Source organism: Pecten maximus, chromosome 11 (assembly GCF_902652985.1).
Source record: "Pecten maximus chromosome 11, xPecMax1.1, whole genome shotgun sequence".
Lineage (NCBI taxonomy): Eukaryota > Metazoa > Mollusca > Bivalvia > Pectinida > Pectinidae > Pecten > Pecten maximus.
The window spans coordinates 12,346,146-12,366,712 of record NC_047025.1 but is presented as its reverse complement, the minus strand read 5'-3'; the positions used below and the strand labels follow the sequence as shown (position 1 = coordinate 12,366,712).

General features: G+C 36.0%; 3 protein-coding genes across 3 annotated transcripts; all 3 read right to left on the bottom strand.

Annotated features, from left to right (window-relative positions):
• Window positions 1-3,260: 3,260 nt before the first annotated feature.
• LOC117337779 (otolin-1-like) lies at window positions 3,261-6,032 on the bottom strand. The gene is made up of 4 exons (XM_033898893.1): window positions 5,872-6,032; window positions 5,517-5,771; window positions 4,363-4,395; window positions 3,261-3,993 (listed from the first exon to the last, which is right to left on the bottom strand). The coding sequence occupies exons 1-4, from the start codon at window positions 6,020-6,022 to the stop codon at window positions 3,587-3,589; spliced, it is 846 nt and encodes a 281-aa protein (XP_033754784.1). The 5' UTR covers window positions 6,023-6,032; the 3' UTR covers window positions 3,261-3,586.
• Window positions 6,033-7,212: 1,180 nt separating this feature from the next.
• LOC117337777 lies at window positions 7,213-10,450 on the bottom strand. The gene is made up of 4 exons (XM_033898891.1): window positions 9,745-10,450; window positions 8,759-9,202; window positions 8,293-8,325; window positions 7,213-7,863 (listed from the first exon to the last, which is right to left on the bottom strand). Exons 1-4 carry the CDS (start codon window positions 9,890-9,892, stop codon window positions 7,457-7,459), a joined length of 1,032 nt encoding a protein of 343 aa, XP_033754782.1. The 5' UTR covers window positions 9,893-10,450; the 3' UTR covers window positions 7,213-7,456.
• Window positions 10,451-10,506: 56 nt separating this feature from the next.
• On the bottom strand, window positions 10,507-20,392 carry LOC117337778 (dehydrogenase/reductase SDR family member 4-like). Its single transcript, XM_033898892.1, has 10 exons — window positions 20,250-20,392; window positions 16,619-16,796; window positions 15,522-15,599; window positions 15,170-15,193; window positions 14,977-15,047; window positions 13,848-13,899; window positions 12,638-12,772; window positions 12,310-12,365; window positions 11,280-11,484; window positions 10,507-11,225 (listed from the first exon to the last, which is right to left on the bottom strand). Exons 1-9 carry the CDS (start codon window positions 20,366-20,368, stop codon window positions 11,370-11,372), a joined length of 828 nt encoding a protein of 275 aa, XP_033754783.1. The 5' UTR covers window positions 20,369-20,392; the 3' UTR covers window positions 10,507-11,225; window positions 11,280-11,369.
• Between the last annotated feature and the right edge of the window lie 175 nt (window positions 20,393-20,567).

Sequence of the window (20,567 nt, the reverse complement as noted above, 5' to 3'; positions counted from 1 at the left end):
TCACCATATTCCGTAGTATTGTAACCACGCTACCGCGGACCCGATGGAAGTTAGGCATATCAACTGGCAATCTAACGCCAAGTGGTTGTATTGTGTACTAGTCTAAGTGGACAATGTCCCGGGGAATGACAAGACCTTTTGTTAACTATAAAGAATAACATTATTAGATCGTATATCCCATTTCAATTAATTATCATGTAACAGGGTGTACTCATTGCACTAAGTCACACTTGTTTGTGCTGTTTTGGATGTACCCGTGTCACCACGGGTATATCGTGTCGTGAGCGAGTTGCACGTGATTCCACCTGCACACATCACCACCCTGTCTACCCTGTATGTCCCATTCACTTAGCACTTAGCACTTCGCTGCGAAGCAGGACGGAGCTCCTGCATAGATATATTCTATATGGTCACAGTATTGCCTTCCTCTCCGGTCGCTGGTAAGTACCTGTATACTAATCATATAACTGTATAACAGTAGCTCCGTCTAAATGCATTTTTAAATATACCATGCTATAAATAGAAACCGAAACTACACCTGTACATATATATTAAGTGATAGTTTCGTATCTTTTATTGCAGGTTCATATATATATATAGATAATAAACACATTGAAACCATAAACTCGTGTCGAGTTGTATCGCCGAGCTAGAAGGGTTACAAATGGCGCCCAACGTGGGGCCTCGGGAATGATACTCATCGCTGCTTGCGAAAGCATCGCTGTTACCCCTGGAAACTCGAGGACGAGTTCTTTCCTGGAGGGGGAGTATGTAACCCTGGTAAATACTAGCCGCAATATACCGCTCGGCTAGAGAGATCTTCTCTTTAGCTTGATCGGTTGAGCGTAAGACTAGTAAGCCAGAGGTCCCGGGTTCGATCCCTAGCGGAGGCAGTGATTTATATTTAATTAATCATGCGCTCTGTTACATTGGCGCCCATGTAGGGACTCGGGAATGATACTCATCGCTGCTTGCGAAAGCATCGCTGTTACCCCTGGAATCTCAAGGACGAGTTCTTTCCTGGAGGGGGAGTATGTAACCCTGGTAAACACTAGCCGCAATATACCGCTCGGCTAGAGAGATCTTCTCTTTAGCTTGATCGGTTGAGCGTAAGACTAGTAAGCCAGAGGTCCCGGGTTCGATCCCTAGCGGAGGCAGTGATTTATATTTAATTAATCATGCGCTCTGTTACAATCATGAGTTGAGGTGAAGCCCGACCGCGGGTCAGATTACCAGCTACGGGTCAACTTTTGGTCAGGTGATGGGGAGACGTGGCGCTGTCGCGGTATCTACGTCATAATCCCTATTTAAACAGCACTCATTCGATTTGGAAGAGAGATTGGTCAAATATCTTTACGAACAGACGGCTCTACTGACGTCACCGTTCGAGCACTACCCACTTTCGGACACGAGACCTAAAACTCAGTACCTTTTACTTTTCGGAAACTTTGGCAGTATCTAAGTTTATTTACTTTAACAAACAGTATACGTTAGTATGGTGGAACATTGTTAAAAGCTGAAGCTGTATTTGTACATATTCTTACTACTGTGTGGCTGTATGTCACATCTGGATGATCCTTTGATTTTTGGAACCTGGGTTGTACTTTTGTTTATTTAAGCGCATGCAGACACCTGAATTGTCAGCCTAAATGCATAACTAGTTGCTTAAATGCCTTAGCCTATTCGTACCACATTAATTATAATTGATACCTTTGGTTCAAGCATTTAAACGGTCGCATACCATTACTAATACTTCATGATAATTCAGGAATTACTATACGGGATGAAACACATGACAGGACATGGGCTATAACATATACCAGAAAATTGTCTGGATGACCTAGAGTTCTTGTCAGTAAATGCCAAAGCATATCAAGTACTCCGCTAGCGTCTTGTACTCGTTTGGTGTCTTCAACCTGGTCAGGGTAAGAGTTATCTGTTTGCCTAAAAATTAGAAATTCCCCTCTTCGAGCGTCAAACATTACTGTTGACGTCGTAGTTTTCTCCGTTGAGAATGAAATTTTCAGGTGAACGTATTAGCCATGCATGCAAGATGAGAAATTATGGGGTTTATTTATTAATAAGCAATAAGGTGTCTGTTGATAGCATAAGATATATCGACATAAGAAATATTCAGATTTTATTTACAGTTTAAACAAAGAATTACATAACTGAGGAAATACGACAAATCAAGCAAAAAAAAAATGAGGCTACATATTCGAGTGTCGTACATATCCGCGGCAGATTTCCCCATCACCAAACGCGAAGAAAATCGCTCTTCAAACGTCACGTTCAGCAAATTTAAGTATATGGTAGGAACCGTGTCATGTTTACCAGTATTGGATCAAATGAGGTCAGTTAAATCCCATAGTCGGTTTATTGGATACATATGTAGATAAGGCCCACAAAGCGATTCTTATCGTACGCACATTGATAATAAATGTAACACAATCTCACTTCAATGTTGTTTTCTGTTTTAATTTAAATAAAACTGGCCCAATGTTATTTTAGATGCTATAATGTTGAATAAATGAAATACACATAGCTGTCTTCATATCCAATGTGAACATTTATGCAACCAACTGTAATCATGAATTTTGATTGCTGAAAAGTTTTTTGTTTTCGATATTTATATATTTTGTATTTACCTCCTTATTACTGCACATTGAATAAAGTGTAAGAATTATTCTACAGAATTTATTTTTAAAAAGTTCGATAGAAATGTCTAATTTTCCAACTAGTATTATACAAACAGGCTTTGATATAATTTGTGATTATGATACGTCTTTGCCAATACATTTGGTTTGTTTGGTTTGTTTTTGTTTAACGTCCTATTAACAGCCAGGGTCATTTAAGGACGTGCCAGGTTTTGGAGGTGGAGGAAAGCCGGAGTGCCCGGAGAAAAACCACCGGCCTACGGTCAGTACCTGGCAACTGCCCCACGTAGGTTTCGAACTCGCAACCCATAGGTGGAGGGCTAGTGTTAAAGTGTCCGGACACCTTAACCACTCGGCCACCGCGGCCCCCTTTGCCAATACAAGGTTCCGGCAAAAATACTAATTGATTGGGGGATTTCATTGAAATTCGAAAATGTATTTTGTCCACGAATGCATGACGTGAAGACGTGAAAGGTCACTCAATAAATAGATTCATGATTTTACACACTGTATAGCGCGTAAAATTATGAAGCATGAGGGATAAAGATGCAGACATTTACATTTGAAGAACTCTGATAAAAAAATAACAACAGCTAACTTCACTAACAGAATTACTTTAACTGTTGTGTTTATTTTTAATCAGAGATAAAATGTTTTTACATATTTCCCACGTTACGAATATTAATACATTATCGATTAAATGATATGATTGGTGACGACAATTTTTGGTTGGATATTAAAGGTTATTGTTTCATTTCACATTTGCTGTAGTAATGTTAATTGTATCTGAGCTAAAATGGTCGACACATCTTATTTCGCGACTGTATCGCCTTGCGTTTGAGCACAAACACGTCTAAAAATAGATTTAAAGTGATTTGATAAAATATGCATGGGCATACAAAGAATATCGAAAGATGTATAATTTCAACTTAATGTAGAAGAAACCCGTTAAACATCGTAAATGTAGGGTAGATATCCACCCCCTGACTGTGGTCACCAGATACACGTACCCAGACCGAATCACCGGGAACCAGCATCGTGATTGATGATGCTGAGCCTGTAGTCCACATGTTATCGTCTCCACTCATGCCTGTCCCTATAACCACGCCGTTACGAACTAATTCTGTAACAATGTACTGGTTATTAAAAACTTTGATCATCCAAGAAAACTGGTAAGCGCCAACTTCCACACAAGTGAACACGCCAGATTTAGAATTGAAATGACCACCGATATTTGTGACGATTTTGTCAAACTGAACGATATGATCTCCTGTTGGATTGGATATTGTATGTGTAAGAATGGCGTGGAAAGCTATTATGCTGTCAGTTGTGGAGTCTGTAAAATAACAAATTTTATTTTTAAGACATGAAAACCTTCATTAACATTTAAGACTATCACTGGTAAATTTAATTCCTCCAGGGAAAAGCATTTTTTGACATGGACTATATTAAACTTGCCAGTCAAAACAACCACAACATAAAATAGGTAACAAAATGGTATATTACCAGTCATGGCAAGATCGTAGTGTCAACAAGGTTGCAGACTGCATTGAAAATGATTGCAATATCATGACTTTTCAGATATTTCAAGAACACTTTGCTATACCACAAATTCAATTTTATGGTATTGCTATAGAAATTACATTAGTTTCGATTTGAATAAACTGAACAAAAATCAATTAAATATTAGGTGTAATTTGCTTACCGACACGTTTGTTAATTTTCTTGATAGCGCTTCCTGAAATAAGCAAAAGTAGAAAGTGATATCACCAATGTTTGATGGCTGGTTATGGACATTTCTGTACCACCATGTATCACGAATAGTCAGATTGAGCGGACTGTTAATTAGCGATAAACATTTTTTCTAATTTTTTTTTTTTTTACTTTTCCAACCCGGAAAAAGAAAGTAAAAGGACCCTTATTATTACCAACCATACCACTGACTCACACTTTTATGCATATAAGGAAATGGCAGACGACTGAGACCTTAGTTTTATCGCAAAACATATTTCAAATGCAGAAATATGAGATATTATCTTCCTGATCATTATATATTGAAGTAAACAATTTAAAAAAAATCGTGCCCCGTCAAGTCAAATTAATAACATATATCATTTCGAGACAGTTTTTATAGCCATTGATTATCAGTTTTAATGACAAAATGCCTCTTTTAATGCTTAAAGAAAATACCAACTTGTAAACTAAAGCGTTACACACCAATGGATGTTCAATATCGGTCATAGATATCAAAATACAGATTTAGATCTTGGAGGGAAGTACCGTCTCATCCACTTCCCAAAACGGCGAGCAAATAAAACCGAATTCTTACTCAATATTGACAGAACGTGCGTTAGAGCACAGGCATCTGTATCTGATAAGTGTTTCTAAAACAATAGTCCCACTCCTAGTAGGGGTAGGGGTGAATATTGTTTTACTATAAATACTAACCCGATGCGGACGCCTGTGATTAGAGAGTAGACGGCTTTCGATCCATAGAAATTTAAACGCAATGTAATTCAACTTGAGTAATGTCGCGTTCTGTGTTAGACAACCAGGTCACAAGGCATGTGAATAAACGAGCATAATCTAATATCAACTTTTTATATCTTAAAGAAGTGAACATTTTCCCGTGATGATGGCGATAAAGTTTGTAGCAGTGTGCTATGTCTTAAAACCTTGTGTTTTAACTTTTGTCCATCAGCAGTGGAGTGTGGCAAGTTCTTAAATAGCAAATCAACTGCGACACATACATACCATATGTGAGGAAAGCAATAATGTTACCATCAAACTTAAAATGAATGTGACGGACAACGGATTTCAACATAATCCTTTATATTATTGAGTGTAAAAATTACGTACCTTGGTGTTTTTGCGATGATCTTATTTTACTGTCAGATAAAGACGAACTATTTGCTGCACTGAAGACGTCTGGGTCTGCTTTGATACTTTCTTTCTGATCAGTATTAGGATCATTTTGTTCAAACGTATTGACTTTCTTTTCTAGCGTCATGACTTTCTCTTCAAGTGTAAGGACGGTCCCTTCAAGTATCGCGGATTTCTCTTCAAATATCGCAGATTTCTCTTCAAGTAGTACGTTCGTCCTTTGGAGTGATTCTGTTATTGGTGGAAATAGCAATATTAACGATGATTCTAAATTAAAGGAAACATTAGTTGCATAAAGGAAAACGATAAATAAAATAAAAATTAATGTTACCTATTTGAGACTCGTGTTTTTGTAGGAGAAGTCTGATTTCACGCATGTCCACATCAGAGCCTCCATCATCGGCTGTGGAGGAGGGACTCCCTATCACCAAGGACATGCCCAGCATAAGGATACATATGGTAAACACTGAGCGCCACGCCATGTTTACATTCGTTTATATGAAATGAGGCAAGTTCAACAGCGCACCTAATTTATAGAACAGATAAGACAGTTTCTAGCATTTCCAAAGGAGTAAGCGAGATTACACAAGACTTGATGAATGACATCTGAAAACTAGACTAGACAGTTAAAAATAACCTGTACTTAATATCATTAGGTTACTGTGCTCTTGATCAATAATATAAATCACACAGATGATCTAATAGAATATTTTTGCTATCTATCGACGTGTGGTTAAAAAAAAAAGAACTATCAAACGACCTTATCCGTAGCCCTTCAAACACGACAATCATTGAAAAATCAAATCTTCTGACCGGCTATGGCGTGCCAAACGTTGCAATATTCAATAACTTAAATGTATGTGCAACAATATATATATATGTGCAATAAAAAGTATTTATGTGCAATAATTCTAAATATATATGCAATAATATATATATATATATATGCAATAAAATATATTTATGTGCAATACTTTTAAACATACATTGGTGTATGTGTAATAAAATAAATAAACATGCAATAAAAATATTTATATGCAATACAATTTTATTGCACATATATTTACAATTATTGCACATAAATAGTTTTTATTGCATGAATATATATATAACTTGGCAACACAAATGACGAAGGATGACAACTTTCTGACTCGTGCCCTGACCGGGCCTCGAACTCACGATCTACGGCATCCAATCGCCTAGCCAGAAATACCCGCAGCTTATACCGCTACGCCACATCGGCGTTCTTAAAAAAGAACGTTTCAATGGCATAGTGATGGTCGGCCCGATACCCTGACATGATCATTGTGGAAGTCGTCTATAAGATGATATGAATACCTGGATCGCAATGTATTTACATACATGGATACGAATTGTACATATATTATATATTTCAGTGTACTTTTACTAAAGAAAATACTAGGATGGGCAAATTCTTCAGTGCGCTAATCTGTTGCGATTTTGAAATGATTTCTCTTGATTTTTCTTGACTTGATAAAGAATCTTAATATTCTAATTTTGTGTTTGAAAAACGTAATTTTACTGTTGTAGTCTGGAGCATATAGATATCTGTTTGAAAGATATATTTAGTTTTTTTTGCTCAACTTACAGAACGGTTCCTGAAACAACAGAATCACTCCCCTAGTATATTTTTGACAATATAAACAACTAATCAAATATCAAAAGATGTTTTATTGTGGTTGTCTTGTTTACAATCCGTTACAATACGAACATGCCGGCATTAATTAATTGATTTTACAATTCCTTTATCTCATCGTGACTTCTTTGTCTTCGCGATTGTATCGCCTCGCGTTTGAGCGCAAACAACATCTATTTACTAAATTCAAAGCGATTCAATAAATCATTCAAAGGCTCTAAAGTCCATTGACAGGCACAAACAAATGCAATTTTTAAAGTCAGTGTATAAGAAAACCGTTGAACATGGTAAACGTAGGGTAAATGTCTGCTCCTGCAGCATGATTGGCCGTTACTCGTACCCATACCTCGTCGCCTGGTGCCAGCATGGTGATTGCTGACGCTGAGCCCGTTGTCCAATAGGCATCATCTCCACTTGTGCCTGTCCCTATAACGACACCGTTACGGACCAGCTCTGTAATCATGAACTGGTTATAGTTAACTTTGATCATCCACGAGAAATGGTAAACGCCAACTTCCACACAAGTGAACACGCCAGATTTGGGTCTGAAATGGCCACCGATATTTGTGACGATTTTGTCGAACAGAATGATATGGTCTGTAGCAGGATCGGGTATGATATGTGTGAGAATGGCGTGGAAAGCTATCATGCTGTCGGTTGTAGTGTCTGAAAAATAACGATTCGATTTCTAGGAAACCTTCCAAAGTTGTACAGTACAGTTATCGAGTGTGACTTAAGTAAGAAACAAGACATAATGAATTACTTCCACAGGTGTTGTGACCTAGATCAGTTAATTAATCACAAATGTTACGTTAAAAGTTTATCATGTAAGCACAATGGAGAAAACGATAACAAAATAGACATGCGACCGCGTTTACATTCAGATTTATATGGGAAAAAACTTCCAGTAAGTATTTCAAATATTTGAAATTTAGCTTTAAGACGACCAGTAGGAACCTGTCTGTACAATTAACATGTCCGCAGTTAATGATTTCATACGATAATTAATATACAGAGACAGTATATAGGAAAAACACTAGTTTTGAACTGTAAACATTGAATGTAAAACAATAGAATAAAGATATCATTCCTTACCGACACGTGCGTTTATTTTCTTGATGGCACCACCTGGGGTAAACAATGGTTTGAATTAGCCGAAGAAATAGACATTTAAATACTGATTTCACCTAGTATGTATGCAGGTGGTCGAGTAGGGTCAATTAGCTTTTACGTCATTTAAGTAAAATATTGTTCATATAGGACAACCATGGAAGTTACAATGTAACCGCAGGGGACATTTATGAAGCAAACATTATTTCTTTTATCGTTAGAAAATATGTTCTGTGATTGCGACCATAAAGATTTCGTCAGTGTTCTTCGGCGAGGAAAGTATTACCCATCAGCAGTCGACTTTCTGCACACGGATTTGTGATAAAAGAAATTCCTGAATATCAAATCAACTTTGATATACAAATGTATAAATGCTGTATGTGAAGAAAGCTTGGTTGAAACTATCACAATGGAAGGTGAAGTTGGACTGATGAGTTTAAAATTTACGTACCTTCGTATTTTGGCAATGATCTGATTTTACTGTTTGATGCCGACGAACGATGTGGTGCTATAATTATGTTATAGCCAGCTTTGATGTTTTCTTTCTGATCAGTATAAGGATCATTCTGTTCCAACGTCATGATTTTCTCTTCAAGCGTCAAGACTTTCTCTTCGAGCGTCATACCTTTCTCTTCGAGCGTCACAACTTTCTCTTCGAGTGTCACAACTTTCTCTTCGAGCGTCACAACTTTTTCTTCGAGTGTCACAACTTTCTCTTCGAGTGTCACAACTTTCTCTTCAAGCGTCAAAACTTTCTCTTCTAGCGCCATACCTTTCCCTTCAAGTGTCATCGATTTTTCTTCAAGCGCCGTATTTTTGTCTTGTAGTGACACGACGTTCTCCTGGAGAATCGTAGATTTCTTTTCGAGCAGAGTGTTTTCCCTTTGAAGTGCTTCTGTTAAGAGGGAGTGGATTTTTACAGAGATAACGTACGTATTAGCCATACGTGAGGGATTGAGAATGAAAGGGTTGCATTTATCCACAGACGTCTGCGTCCGGTTAATGGTTAAGATGTTGATATAGTATAGTAGCAATATTATTTTATCTTAACCATTAACTGGACGCAGACGCCTGTGATTTATCGATATATCTTGGGTGTATGACTTATATCATTGGGGTAACATTAATCCGATACGATGCCAACGTAACGCCACCCTACAGCAGAAATCATTACGTTCAGAATCAAACTCTTTATCTCGCAATAACTAGAAATTCGACCCCTCGCGCACTTTCAAGGTCTTGGTCAATTGCAGTGATTAATATTCATTAAGCTAATGTATGCGTTTTTTTCTTAATTGTTGTAAAATAAGTAAAGTTTACATTTATGCATTGTATTAAAAATATTTAAAATGATTTTACAGGAATTTGTTCAAAGAATAAGTGGAAAAGAGGAATACGACAAAGAAGTTTTTGGAGTAAAATAAAAATTAATATTACCTATTTGAACCTGGTGTTTTTGTAACAGAAATCTTATTTCACGCATCTCAACATCAGAGCCCCCGTCAACAGCCGTGGAGGGACTCCCTATCACCATGGAGTCACCTAACATAAGGATACATAAGGTTATAACAGGGCGCCATGCCATGTTTACCTGTATACAGTAAGTAAAATGAGGTCGGTCCAACAGCGAACCCAGTAATAGAACAGATAAGACAAAGTTTTCAGACGGCCTTTCCTAAATGATCTAGGAGAGATAACAATATACTCCAGTATAGTGACGATGTTCAAATTGATTCTAGAAATGTGTAGCAACATATTTGTGGTACAACTTATGTGTTTGATCAAAATCTCTTAAATAAATTTTACTATAATTGGATCGATCTGAATATAAATAAATTCCAAAGTACTGTAACAAATTAAAAGTAAATATAAAGTAAGAACAGACTGACCTGTCGAGTTGACCTTTCCGTGGAGGATGTGAAGTAGGCGATCCCATTTGTGAGTAAGTAGTTTATTTAACTTCTAATCATCGTGGTTTATTTCCAAGTATGTTAAGCTATGTTATTTAATGCCAGTGTGACGTATATATAGTAGGCTTTCGGTGAAATCCAGGATTTCACCTTTAGTTGCCTGTTTCTACAAAGACTGGTCAGGACTTTGGAGATTGTACATTATACGAGTATGTTAGTTTCAATCAACAAAATGAAACTTCAAAACGCTAGAATTAGGGTCTTGTAACAAAACAACGGATTTCTGATATGATCTATCAAAATATTTAATATAAAAACATCATAATTATCAATTTTCAAGTATCAAAAACATATCATAATTGACAATCAATAATCATCTATATCTATATATAAATCATACTGTTCAATATATATTATGAATGAACAAATTACACGAATATGAGTTAGAAATATCACGAATTCCTGTTATCTACCAAACACCTCATGCATTTACAATACATCAATAATACCGATAAAACTAGTATCTAATTCAATCTATAGTTTTTACATTAGAGTGAACACTTTAACAAACAGTCATTATATTCTCATTCCAAAACAAATTTTCTCATAATTACTCCTAAATAACAGTATATACAGATCTCTGTTTACAGGTCTCTGTATACAGGTCTCTGTTTACAGGTGTCTGTATACAGGTCTCTACAGGTGTCTGTATACAGGTCTCTATATACAGGTCTTTGTTTACAGGTCTCTGTTTACAGGTCTCTATATACAGGTCTCTGTATACAGGTCTCTATATACAGGTCTTTGTTTACAGGTCTCTGTTTACAGGTCTCTGTATACAGGTCTCTATATACAGGTCTCTGTTTACAGGTCTCTGTTTACAGGTCTGTCTCTGTATACATGTCTCTATATACAGTTCTCTGCTTACAGGTCTCTGTTTACAGGTCTCTGTATACAGGTCTCTATATACAGGTCTCTGTTTACAGGTCTCTGTATACAGGTCTCTGTTTACAGGTCTGTCTCTGTATACATGTCTCTATATACAGTTCTCTGCTTACAGGTCTCTGTTTACAGGTCTCTGTTTACATGTCTCTTTTCACAGGTCTCTGTTTACAGTCACTCAAGAGTTTTGATAATTTTATCACAGCTCCTCTAAAGTCTAGCTGGAATTCCACCAGTGACCATCACAGTCTCTCCTGTTATATAAGCCGCATCATCGGACGATAGAAATGACACAATACCAGCACACTCATGGGGCTGTCCAAACCTGGAAATCAAATCGGCACAGAATCATCAAATGACTTGAATCTCAACGACATAGTATTCAACACACATTGTTGAGAATACTGATTTGCAAAAAAAAAATGTAGTTCTAACATGAAATTGAAAAAATGAGGGCAAGATATGAACAAACTATTTCTTTACATTGAGACCATTGAAGGGAAAGACCAGGTGGTCAGGAAGGGTAAGCATCTTCTGAGTCATTGACAACCCTATAACCATGCAAATCTAGGTCAAATCAAGGTTATATACCTTGGAACATTGTATAACTTATATAAATTATGACAATAGAAAAGTGTTTGCTTTATATACATATCTCGTATACATGTACATTTATATATAAGAAAGTTTTATGATAGATACATAGATAATATCTATAAGTTAGAACAACACTGTTAATATGTCAAAACAAACTCATAGCTGTTGATGGATGTTAAACAATAAGAATCAAACCAAAACATACTTCATGCACTTGTTACATTAATGTGTTTCCACCAAAGTTTTCACCAAGGATATTTAAAGCTATATTGCCCTTTTTGTATGTATGAAATTCCTTTCTTAGTGCATAATTCAGTAATGAATACATCACGATCCTGCAAGCTTACCAAAACTCTATGATGCCTTCATACAAGAAGTCTGTGATATCAACAATAAAATATTCAGATGTACATTTCCCACGTTTTGGACATTATACTTTGGTATAGAGCCCTGAAAGCTGAGTCTCTACGCTGTACTGTATGTCTGTAAAAAGTGGTTTGATTTCCACACTGAATCATATCAAAATTGTCATCCCATATATAATACTCCTTACCTATTTAAAGGTACATTCGATAAAATAGGTTTGGCAATTTCTTCAGTGCTTGTCAGCTGGAAGAAGTAAAAAGCAAAACTTTATCAGTTATATCCACACAAAACAGGATATTGTTATTGTTACAATTCATGTATGTCTATCTACAGTATGTTTTATCCAAATTCAAAGAGTGACTTCAATTGTTTAAATCTTGGCATCCTGACCTCAAAAGTTCACAATTCAAAGACAATTAAATTGCATTTGATTTGAATAACTGAAATCAAAATTAAATTTAAAAATATAATAATCATGGAAGTTAAAATCAGGATATTTGTTTTTGAAGACATACTGCTTGGCTGAAGTTAGTGTCGATGATTCCAGGAGCAAGTCCATTGATGCGGATATTCATGGAGGCCAGCTGAGGAACCAGTGCCTTGATCAGTCCAAGTAAAGCTGTCTTACTGACGGAATAAGGTCCCAGCATCTGCAACAGACATTAGCAATACTGAATACAAACACCAGTCTGAGGCTGGGCCACCTTACTGTACAGGGATCTGCTTGTTTATGCAGACAAATCAGTTTGCTTTTTTCTTTGTGTAACATTTTAGGCTTAAATCTTGATGGACCTTGATTCCAAGATAACACATCCATTGACTGTTGACAAATCTGCCTGTTGTAAACTACATGACATGAATTTCCAACCGACTGTTATTACATAATGTATTAGATGAACACATACAGTACATATATGTATATACATAATATTATGGACCATGGGTTGGAAATATGTGCCAAATCCCTGTGTTACAGGTAACTATAGTTGAAGTAGCTTCAAAATAACATTTCAAGATAACATTTGTTTGTTTCTTTGCTGGGTTTATCATACCAGTGAACAGCCACAGTCATTTTGAGTTGTAGTAGTTGGTGACTGCCTCAATAACAACATTCTGGAGGCCCATCACATGCCATCCAGAGCAATCAAGGTAAAGAGTCTTGCCCAAGGATACAACAATGACAGAACAGACCGGTCTTTTTCTCAGCTTCCCAGAAACCACAAACTGACATTGGTAAGGAGCGTCGAACCACTCACCTCAGATCTTCTGAGGTTACATGGCCGACGCTCTAAACGACTGAGCTATCGTGTCCCCGTAAAGATAAAGAGGAGGGTAAGGACTATACACATATCACCAACACATCAGGTTATTTAAACTAGTGTCGGTTTTGAGAACTATATACAGGTACATAATGTAATGCATATAGAACCGAGCAAATCAAACTGTGACAGAATTATTACCGTAAACATACATATTTTAGTGGTGATCTTATTTTCGTGACAATCCTATATTAAGGCTATCTTCGCTGAGATCACTCCACTAAATTATGATTACACTAATTGTAGTCTCATAGTACATTCCTTTCTATTGTTAGCATTGTTGTAGCATCAATTTACATGGCGCTAATTTGTTTATATTCTGTTTGAGCTAAAAATTGACTATGCCAAAATAAATACATTTTCAGAAAAGAGTTAATTATACATGTGTATAAATATATGTACGTACCGGAATAGGATTAAAACCAGCAATGGACGACACTACCACAATGGACCCTCCACTGAAAAGAGGAAACATAAAAATTGGGAATTATTCTCCAGTTCTGTTGAGAAGGCATAACCAGCATGTGGATGTATTGTACATAAAATATTAATTTGTTTCAATTTTGAACCAATCAAAGATATTGACATACAAAATATTTTTTTGATAGAACATCCACTGTAACATTTTCAGCAGGGGATAATAAGCACTGGAGGTCATTCTCTTACAGTTTGGTTTGGTTTGGTTTATTTTGTTTAACGTCCTATTAACAGCTAAGGTCATTTAAGGACGGCCTCCCGTGCGTTGGACATGCATGCGTGTGGTGAGTGCGTATGTGTGTTTTGGGAGGCTGCGGTATGTTCGTGTTAAGTCTCCTTGTGATAGGCCGGGACTTTTGGCCGATTTATAGTGCTACCTCACTGAAGCATACTGCCGAAGACACCCAGCAGCACACCCCACCCGGTCACATTATACTGACAACGGGCGAACCAGTCGTCCCACTCCTTGTATGCTGAGCGCTAAGCAGGAGTAGCAACTACCATTTTTAAAGACTTTGGTATGTCTCGGCTAGGGGACAGAACCCAAAGCCTTCCTCACAGCAGCGAACGCTCAACTAAAGACCAAAAGTGAGGCATTGTCAAGGGAGACATCAGGAAGAAGAAAGTTGTTAAGAACTACAGTGTACAGTACCTATGTGTAAGTTATGTGAAATAGAAAATATGTGAAGGTTGATATGTGCTGAAGGTTGCTATGTGAAGCAATATGTGAAGAATAATATGTAAAATCTGACATGGGAAGTTTGCATTGTAAAGTAAGGCACAAGTAGTTAAGTTATGTGAAGAGCAGTGTGTGAAATCTAAATGTGACAGTAATTATGTTAAGTAGGGTACGCTATATGATGATACATATGTGAAATAAGATTAGAGATGTTGCTATGAGAAGATGAATGTGTGAAATAAAATATGTGATTGTTGGAATGTGAAGTATTGTTACTGCATGAGGCATATTAGGTTAATTTTTTTTGAAATTAAACATAACATTGCTAAACTCAAATGAAATGAAATTCAACTTTGGTATTCTTGTCAAGCCAACATACCCTCTGGTTTGTATATGGGGAACTGTCTCCTTGATCATCATAAATGTTGCCTTTACATTCAAATCAAATATCTGTAATAAAAACAAACCTAAATAATGACAAATTAACTTATCACAATAAAATATTCAATCAATTCAATATTGCATCTGATAACAATTTCATTCCTTTATATAAACTCCAATTTTAGACTTACCTTATCCCATTGTTCTTCTGAGCACTGAAAAATTAATGATGAAATTTATTTTGATATTCTTCTCACTGTATAATAATGTTGTTTATAATTTGAAATAATATGATTCAGGTCAAAATTTAATACAACTGAAGATTTTTTTCTTAGATTTTTATTTTGAGAAAAAGAGATATTAACTTATATCACAGATTTTTAAAAAGACAAAAGTCTAGAATTAACATAAATGAATTCAAGCAATCTAAAATGAAATCTTAACACTTCAGAGCTGTACTTGGTTGTTCAAAACTATCGTTAAGCTAATTGAATGTTATATCGGTAATTTAAGCTCAGATATTATAATCTAGAGGATATTTACATCTAACGTTGGACCGAAGAATGGGTTTACAGCTGCATTAGACACCACAATATCAATTCCACCGTACTGGTCCAGGGTCTGGAAAAAGAGAATATATTACACCACAAGGTTTTATATATCAAATGTTAGTCTACACCATTTATAAAAATATCACATTCCTACCATGCACCATTTATTAAACTATCATATCCCTACCAAAGTCTTTAAGAGATTTGATCCATAAAACAGACAAAGTTTTTAATTTCTCCCGCCCTTCACATGTGATCCCCTGGTTGCTAGGGAAGAAAAATCTGTCTACCAGGGCAGGTAAAGACAGGTGTGAGACAGGTGACACACACTATGACGTCATGTCATAATGAAATAGTGACATGAATTCATTGTATCGTTGTGAATTGGGAATTCCTTCTCAGCGCAAGGATTTCTGTGTTTTAGAAGACAAATTAAATATTTACATATATATGTCTAGAATTTTGTTTTTCGATGATTATGTGAAGGGAAAAAAAAAATCAAACGTGTACATTTGTATGTTCTGTGGACAGAGATATCATATTGCTCGTCTGGTGCTGAACAGCCAAATTTATACACTGTGGTTCAAAGATATCCCTGTCCATTTTACAGACCCATATAAGATTTTATAAGGTTTACTTGCGGATAAGGCAAAAAAAAAAAAAAAAAAAATTTGGTTCTAAGACTCTCCCTCATCTGCTCTGAAGTGAAAACGACCCTCATCTCATATAATTTTCCTGGTTGGAAATTTGGGAAAAGAATGTGTGGAAAAAAACATCACCAACATTAATCTTGTAATATGCATTACATTTAACAATATAACGTGTTCATTAATATGAAACTAAGACAAAGTACTGTTATATATCATTGTTTCCCACATTTTGAAGAAGTTTACCTGGAATATGAAAATGGATAATGATTGTTTTGAAAAAAAAAACAAAACGAAAAAAATTATCTGCATTTTCAACAATAGAATTATAAAAAAAAATAATTCCCTTCCTCAGCTCTTTTTACCAAAATTGGCCTGAGAATCAAGTAATTAATTTCATTTAGTCTAGATATGGTGTCTCCGTACCCAGGATAGTAATTACCTGTTTGATAAGACTGGCTCTATCTTCCTTTTTCCCTACATGGCATACTGTACCATACACATCAAGATTTTTGGCCCTTAATTTTTCTATTGCTGTATCTACATTTTTCTGTTTCCTGCTGCTAACCACCACTTTTGCTCCATCCTGTCCAAGCCTTTCAGCGATGGCGTAGCCTATCCTGAAGTACATTTTATGTAGAAAATAAAATATGTGATAGTGATTATATATAAGGCCTAATAGTTACTCTATGTGGTAACTGCTAGTTGTTTGCTTTGTTTTGAGGGGTTTAGCATCCTTGGAACAGCTAGGAGCATGTAAGGACAGGTGTCACGGGGACACCTTGAATCAGAAAACAAAGCACAGAAAGACATACTAGACAGGATACAAAGGAAATATTTGAGAAAGTTTTGCAACGAGGGCAGAAGACCTACACTTGTATTTCGGTCTCTCCTATGTACCCTAAATAGTAGCCCAAGTTTTCTCTGGCCCTCAGTCACCCTGTCTGGTGTAGGGCCAGAGTCAACTACTATATGAAAACGTGGAATTATCCAACACCGTTTGGTGTCGCTAAGAATTTGGTGCAAATACAATATATTTACCCCAGAACACCAATTTAGTACCATCTAGATCGTTTTATTCCGTCCGTATAGACCCTCGCTTAACGCTAGTCAAAATTTCGTACTGTTGACCCGCCATTTTTATAGGTGACAATACGACTAACCACCCGAAGCGGAACGCAATGGACCGAAAAGACCACATATGATTTATTGTGTTTTTCTTCTTGCATAGTTTAAATTAAGAAAACTAAGCTTATTATTTCCCAAAACCTGTTATATTAAATTCAAAAATTCATTATTTATGAATTATAAGTTGTAAAATATATAAAAATAAATATTGTATAATTTTTCCTTTTCGCTCCATCGCGCTTTGATTAGGGTAATTAGGCCGCCCGCGACCTACATAATTAGCAATATGGCGTCGAGTCAAGTATGAAATTTTGACTAGTGTAAAGCAAGGGTCTATACGGACGGAATAAAATATCTAGATGGGACTAAATTGGTGTTCTGGGGTAAATAAATATTTACATTCTCGACATATTCGTTTTGTTATTTTTGAAAATTAAAATTGGGTTAGCATAAAAAATGCCAATATTCAGCAATTTTGTCAATGGGGTTCGACAAATAGAACAGCCTATTTTTTCAAAATTCATCTGTCACGCGCAGATTGGCAAACAAAAAAGTGCATTGAAATAATACGAAACAAGAAATATCTTTAAAAAAGATAAACGGCATAGTTTTAATGCTGGTGGTTATAATGTAAAACTACTGGTGAAATAAATTAATGAACTACATTTTAATTAATAAATACGCAGTTTCAGCACGGATAACAAAATTATATCAGTTTGAATCATTTTTGGTGATAATAGGACTGCAAATGTGTCATTTGAATAGATGCATCCACTTATTCAGCTTGCATTCAATTTAAAAGGGACATCAAGATAAACGTTGCAATTTTCACTGAATGTACACGTTTTGTTCCTTTCCAGTTATGTTTCTGTGCTGTCCCAATGTTTACAGTCAATCCCTATGTCCAGCTTGACCACTCGATTTAGTTGGGAATCCCCCTCTTAATTTAGCGCGGAAATTATTTTTAAATTATTACATGACTGTTTTGAAATCGTGGCAACACAAACAGACGATAGTTTACAAGGCGATATGATATCTATATTCTGTCTGGGTTCGTTGGATAACGATATTATACAGTGGTTTAAATGTTAAATAAAACGTTCTGTATATATTACGGCACATATATTTATGTGTAAATAAGTGTAAACACTGTTCATATAGTATAGTGACAGTAGCGATGTACTGGTACAGACTGTGTAAATATTACCGAGCTTGTGGTACTATTACAGAGTTTGTGTTAATATTACAGAGTTTGTGTAAATACTAGCCTACCGAGATTGTCATGACCTACTATCAAACAATCAAGCAGAATACGAGCGGCGGCCGTATTACTGCTGTTTTCATGTTTGAACTGTTACAATCTATTGTACTGCTTCCCAAGTTTAATTCTAGGATTGTGTTTGACCCATTTCCCTATTATTCCCTTCATTGCGGAAGCTGTTATCGTTTCCAACCGCAGTCGATTCACAATGGAAGCCATTTTTGTTTCCATGTGTTTTAGTTTGTTGTGCGCATGCGTTTATCGTATATGTCACAAAATTTGCATATTCAGAGTGATAGCCTTTTAATAATTGATAATTGATGTTTTTATGTACATACATCATCAAATGGTTATTGTTCAGAAGGTTATTTTTTTAAAAGATATACCCAATAATATGATAGAAAATACAAAATAAACATTGGTTTACCGTGAGGTCCCTTTAACTTTGTTTTGTTTTAAACTGTATATCTGCATTTTGCATTGACTGCTACATTGACCAATCACGTACTTCATCTTGACAGAAACGCCACCTGTCGCGTCATATCCAGGGCCAAAACAAAATTAGACGGCTATGCCGAAAAAACACAGTCTGTTCAAATTTTTTTTATTATTTGTGTAACAATATTGTATAAAATGTCTTTTTGATACTTTTTAATTAACATAAAAAATGATTAACGTTAGATACAAGTAGTTCCGGTGGGTGAATATATTCATGCGCGGCATGGATTGATGTCACGTTTTGGGTGTCAATTATGGTCACATAGACTGCAAATCTTTTCACTTAGTTTATATCGTGGCTTTGCCACCAAAATGTAAATATTTATCCATATATGTAAGGTAGGTGTTATGTCACACCCGATTTTATTGTATTTGCACCAAATTTTTAGCGACACCAAACGGTGTCGGATAATTTCCACGTTTTCATATAGTAGTTCGCTCTGGCCCTACACCAGACAGGGTGACTGAGGGCCAGAGAAAACTCGGGCTACTATTTAGGGTACATAGGAGAGACCGAAATACAAGTGTAGGTCTTCTGCCCCCGTTGCAAAATTTTCTCAAATATTTCCTTTGTATCCTGTCTAGTATGTCTTTCTGTGCTTTGTTTTCTGATTCAAGGTGTCCCCGTGACACCTGTCCTTACATGCACCTAGCTGTTCCAAGGATGTTAAACCCCTCAAAACAAAGATAATTACACGTTTTCATATACAGACATGGTGACAGGGCCAGAGAAAACTCAGGCTACCTAAATAGGAGACATGGAAGAAAATTACTGATTCTCTAGGGTACACACGCAGAAAATGTCCATTCTTTCATTTTAAGGAAACTCCTCTTTTGACACTGGATGCAGCTTCTTTTCAACTATTAGCCTACAATTAATGTACACATGCACACTGCAACTGCAGAGATAAAAAAAAAAGGCTGCAGGAAATATCCGATACATCACACACATACACTTGTACAATGTATCATTGAACTGCAACAGTATTTGAAGTGTAATTTTATCGGCTATATTTGTATTTACCTTGTACATTAGAACATTTACATTTGTATATCATTATAAACAGTCACAGTTTATACATACTGGACACATAATCAGTTCTAATAATGTACAATGTATTAATGAGTCTGTTGTATCAGTGAGTATGTCATTGTCCCGACATTGTCTCAATTATAAATATATTACCCGTCTGTAGACGCTGTTACAATGGCGACTTTTCCTGCTAATTTCTGAGATGAAGTTGATGCCATCCTGATGCCAAGTTGTCGTCTGATGTTATTACTGAAAAGAAGGCGTTTCAACATCGTGTCAAGTCTGTGTTCACTTTCATTAGTAAATAACTCAATCTATAGACGCTGATATAAAAAAATACTATCGAATCAAACATTTGATCGACTCAGGATCTACTTTTATTTTAATTATTTCTAGTAGGAAAGAGGAATAGGGTTGAAGTTTCCGGAACCACGGATGAATTAAAAAAAAAATCCGGAATCTTGATTTTTT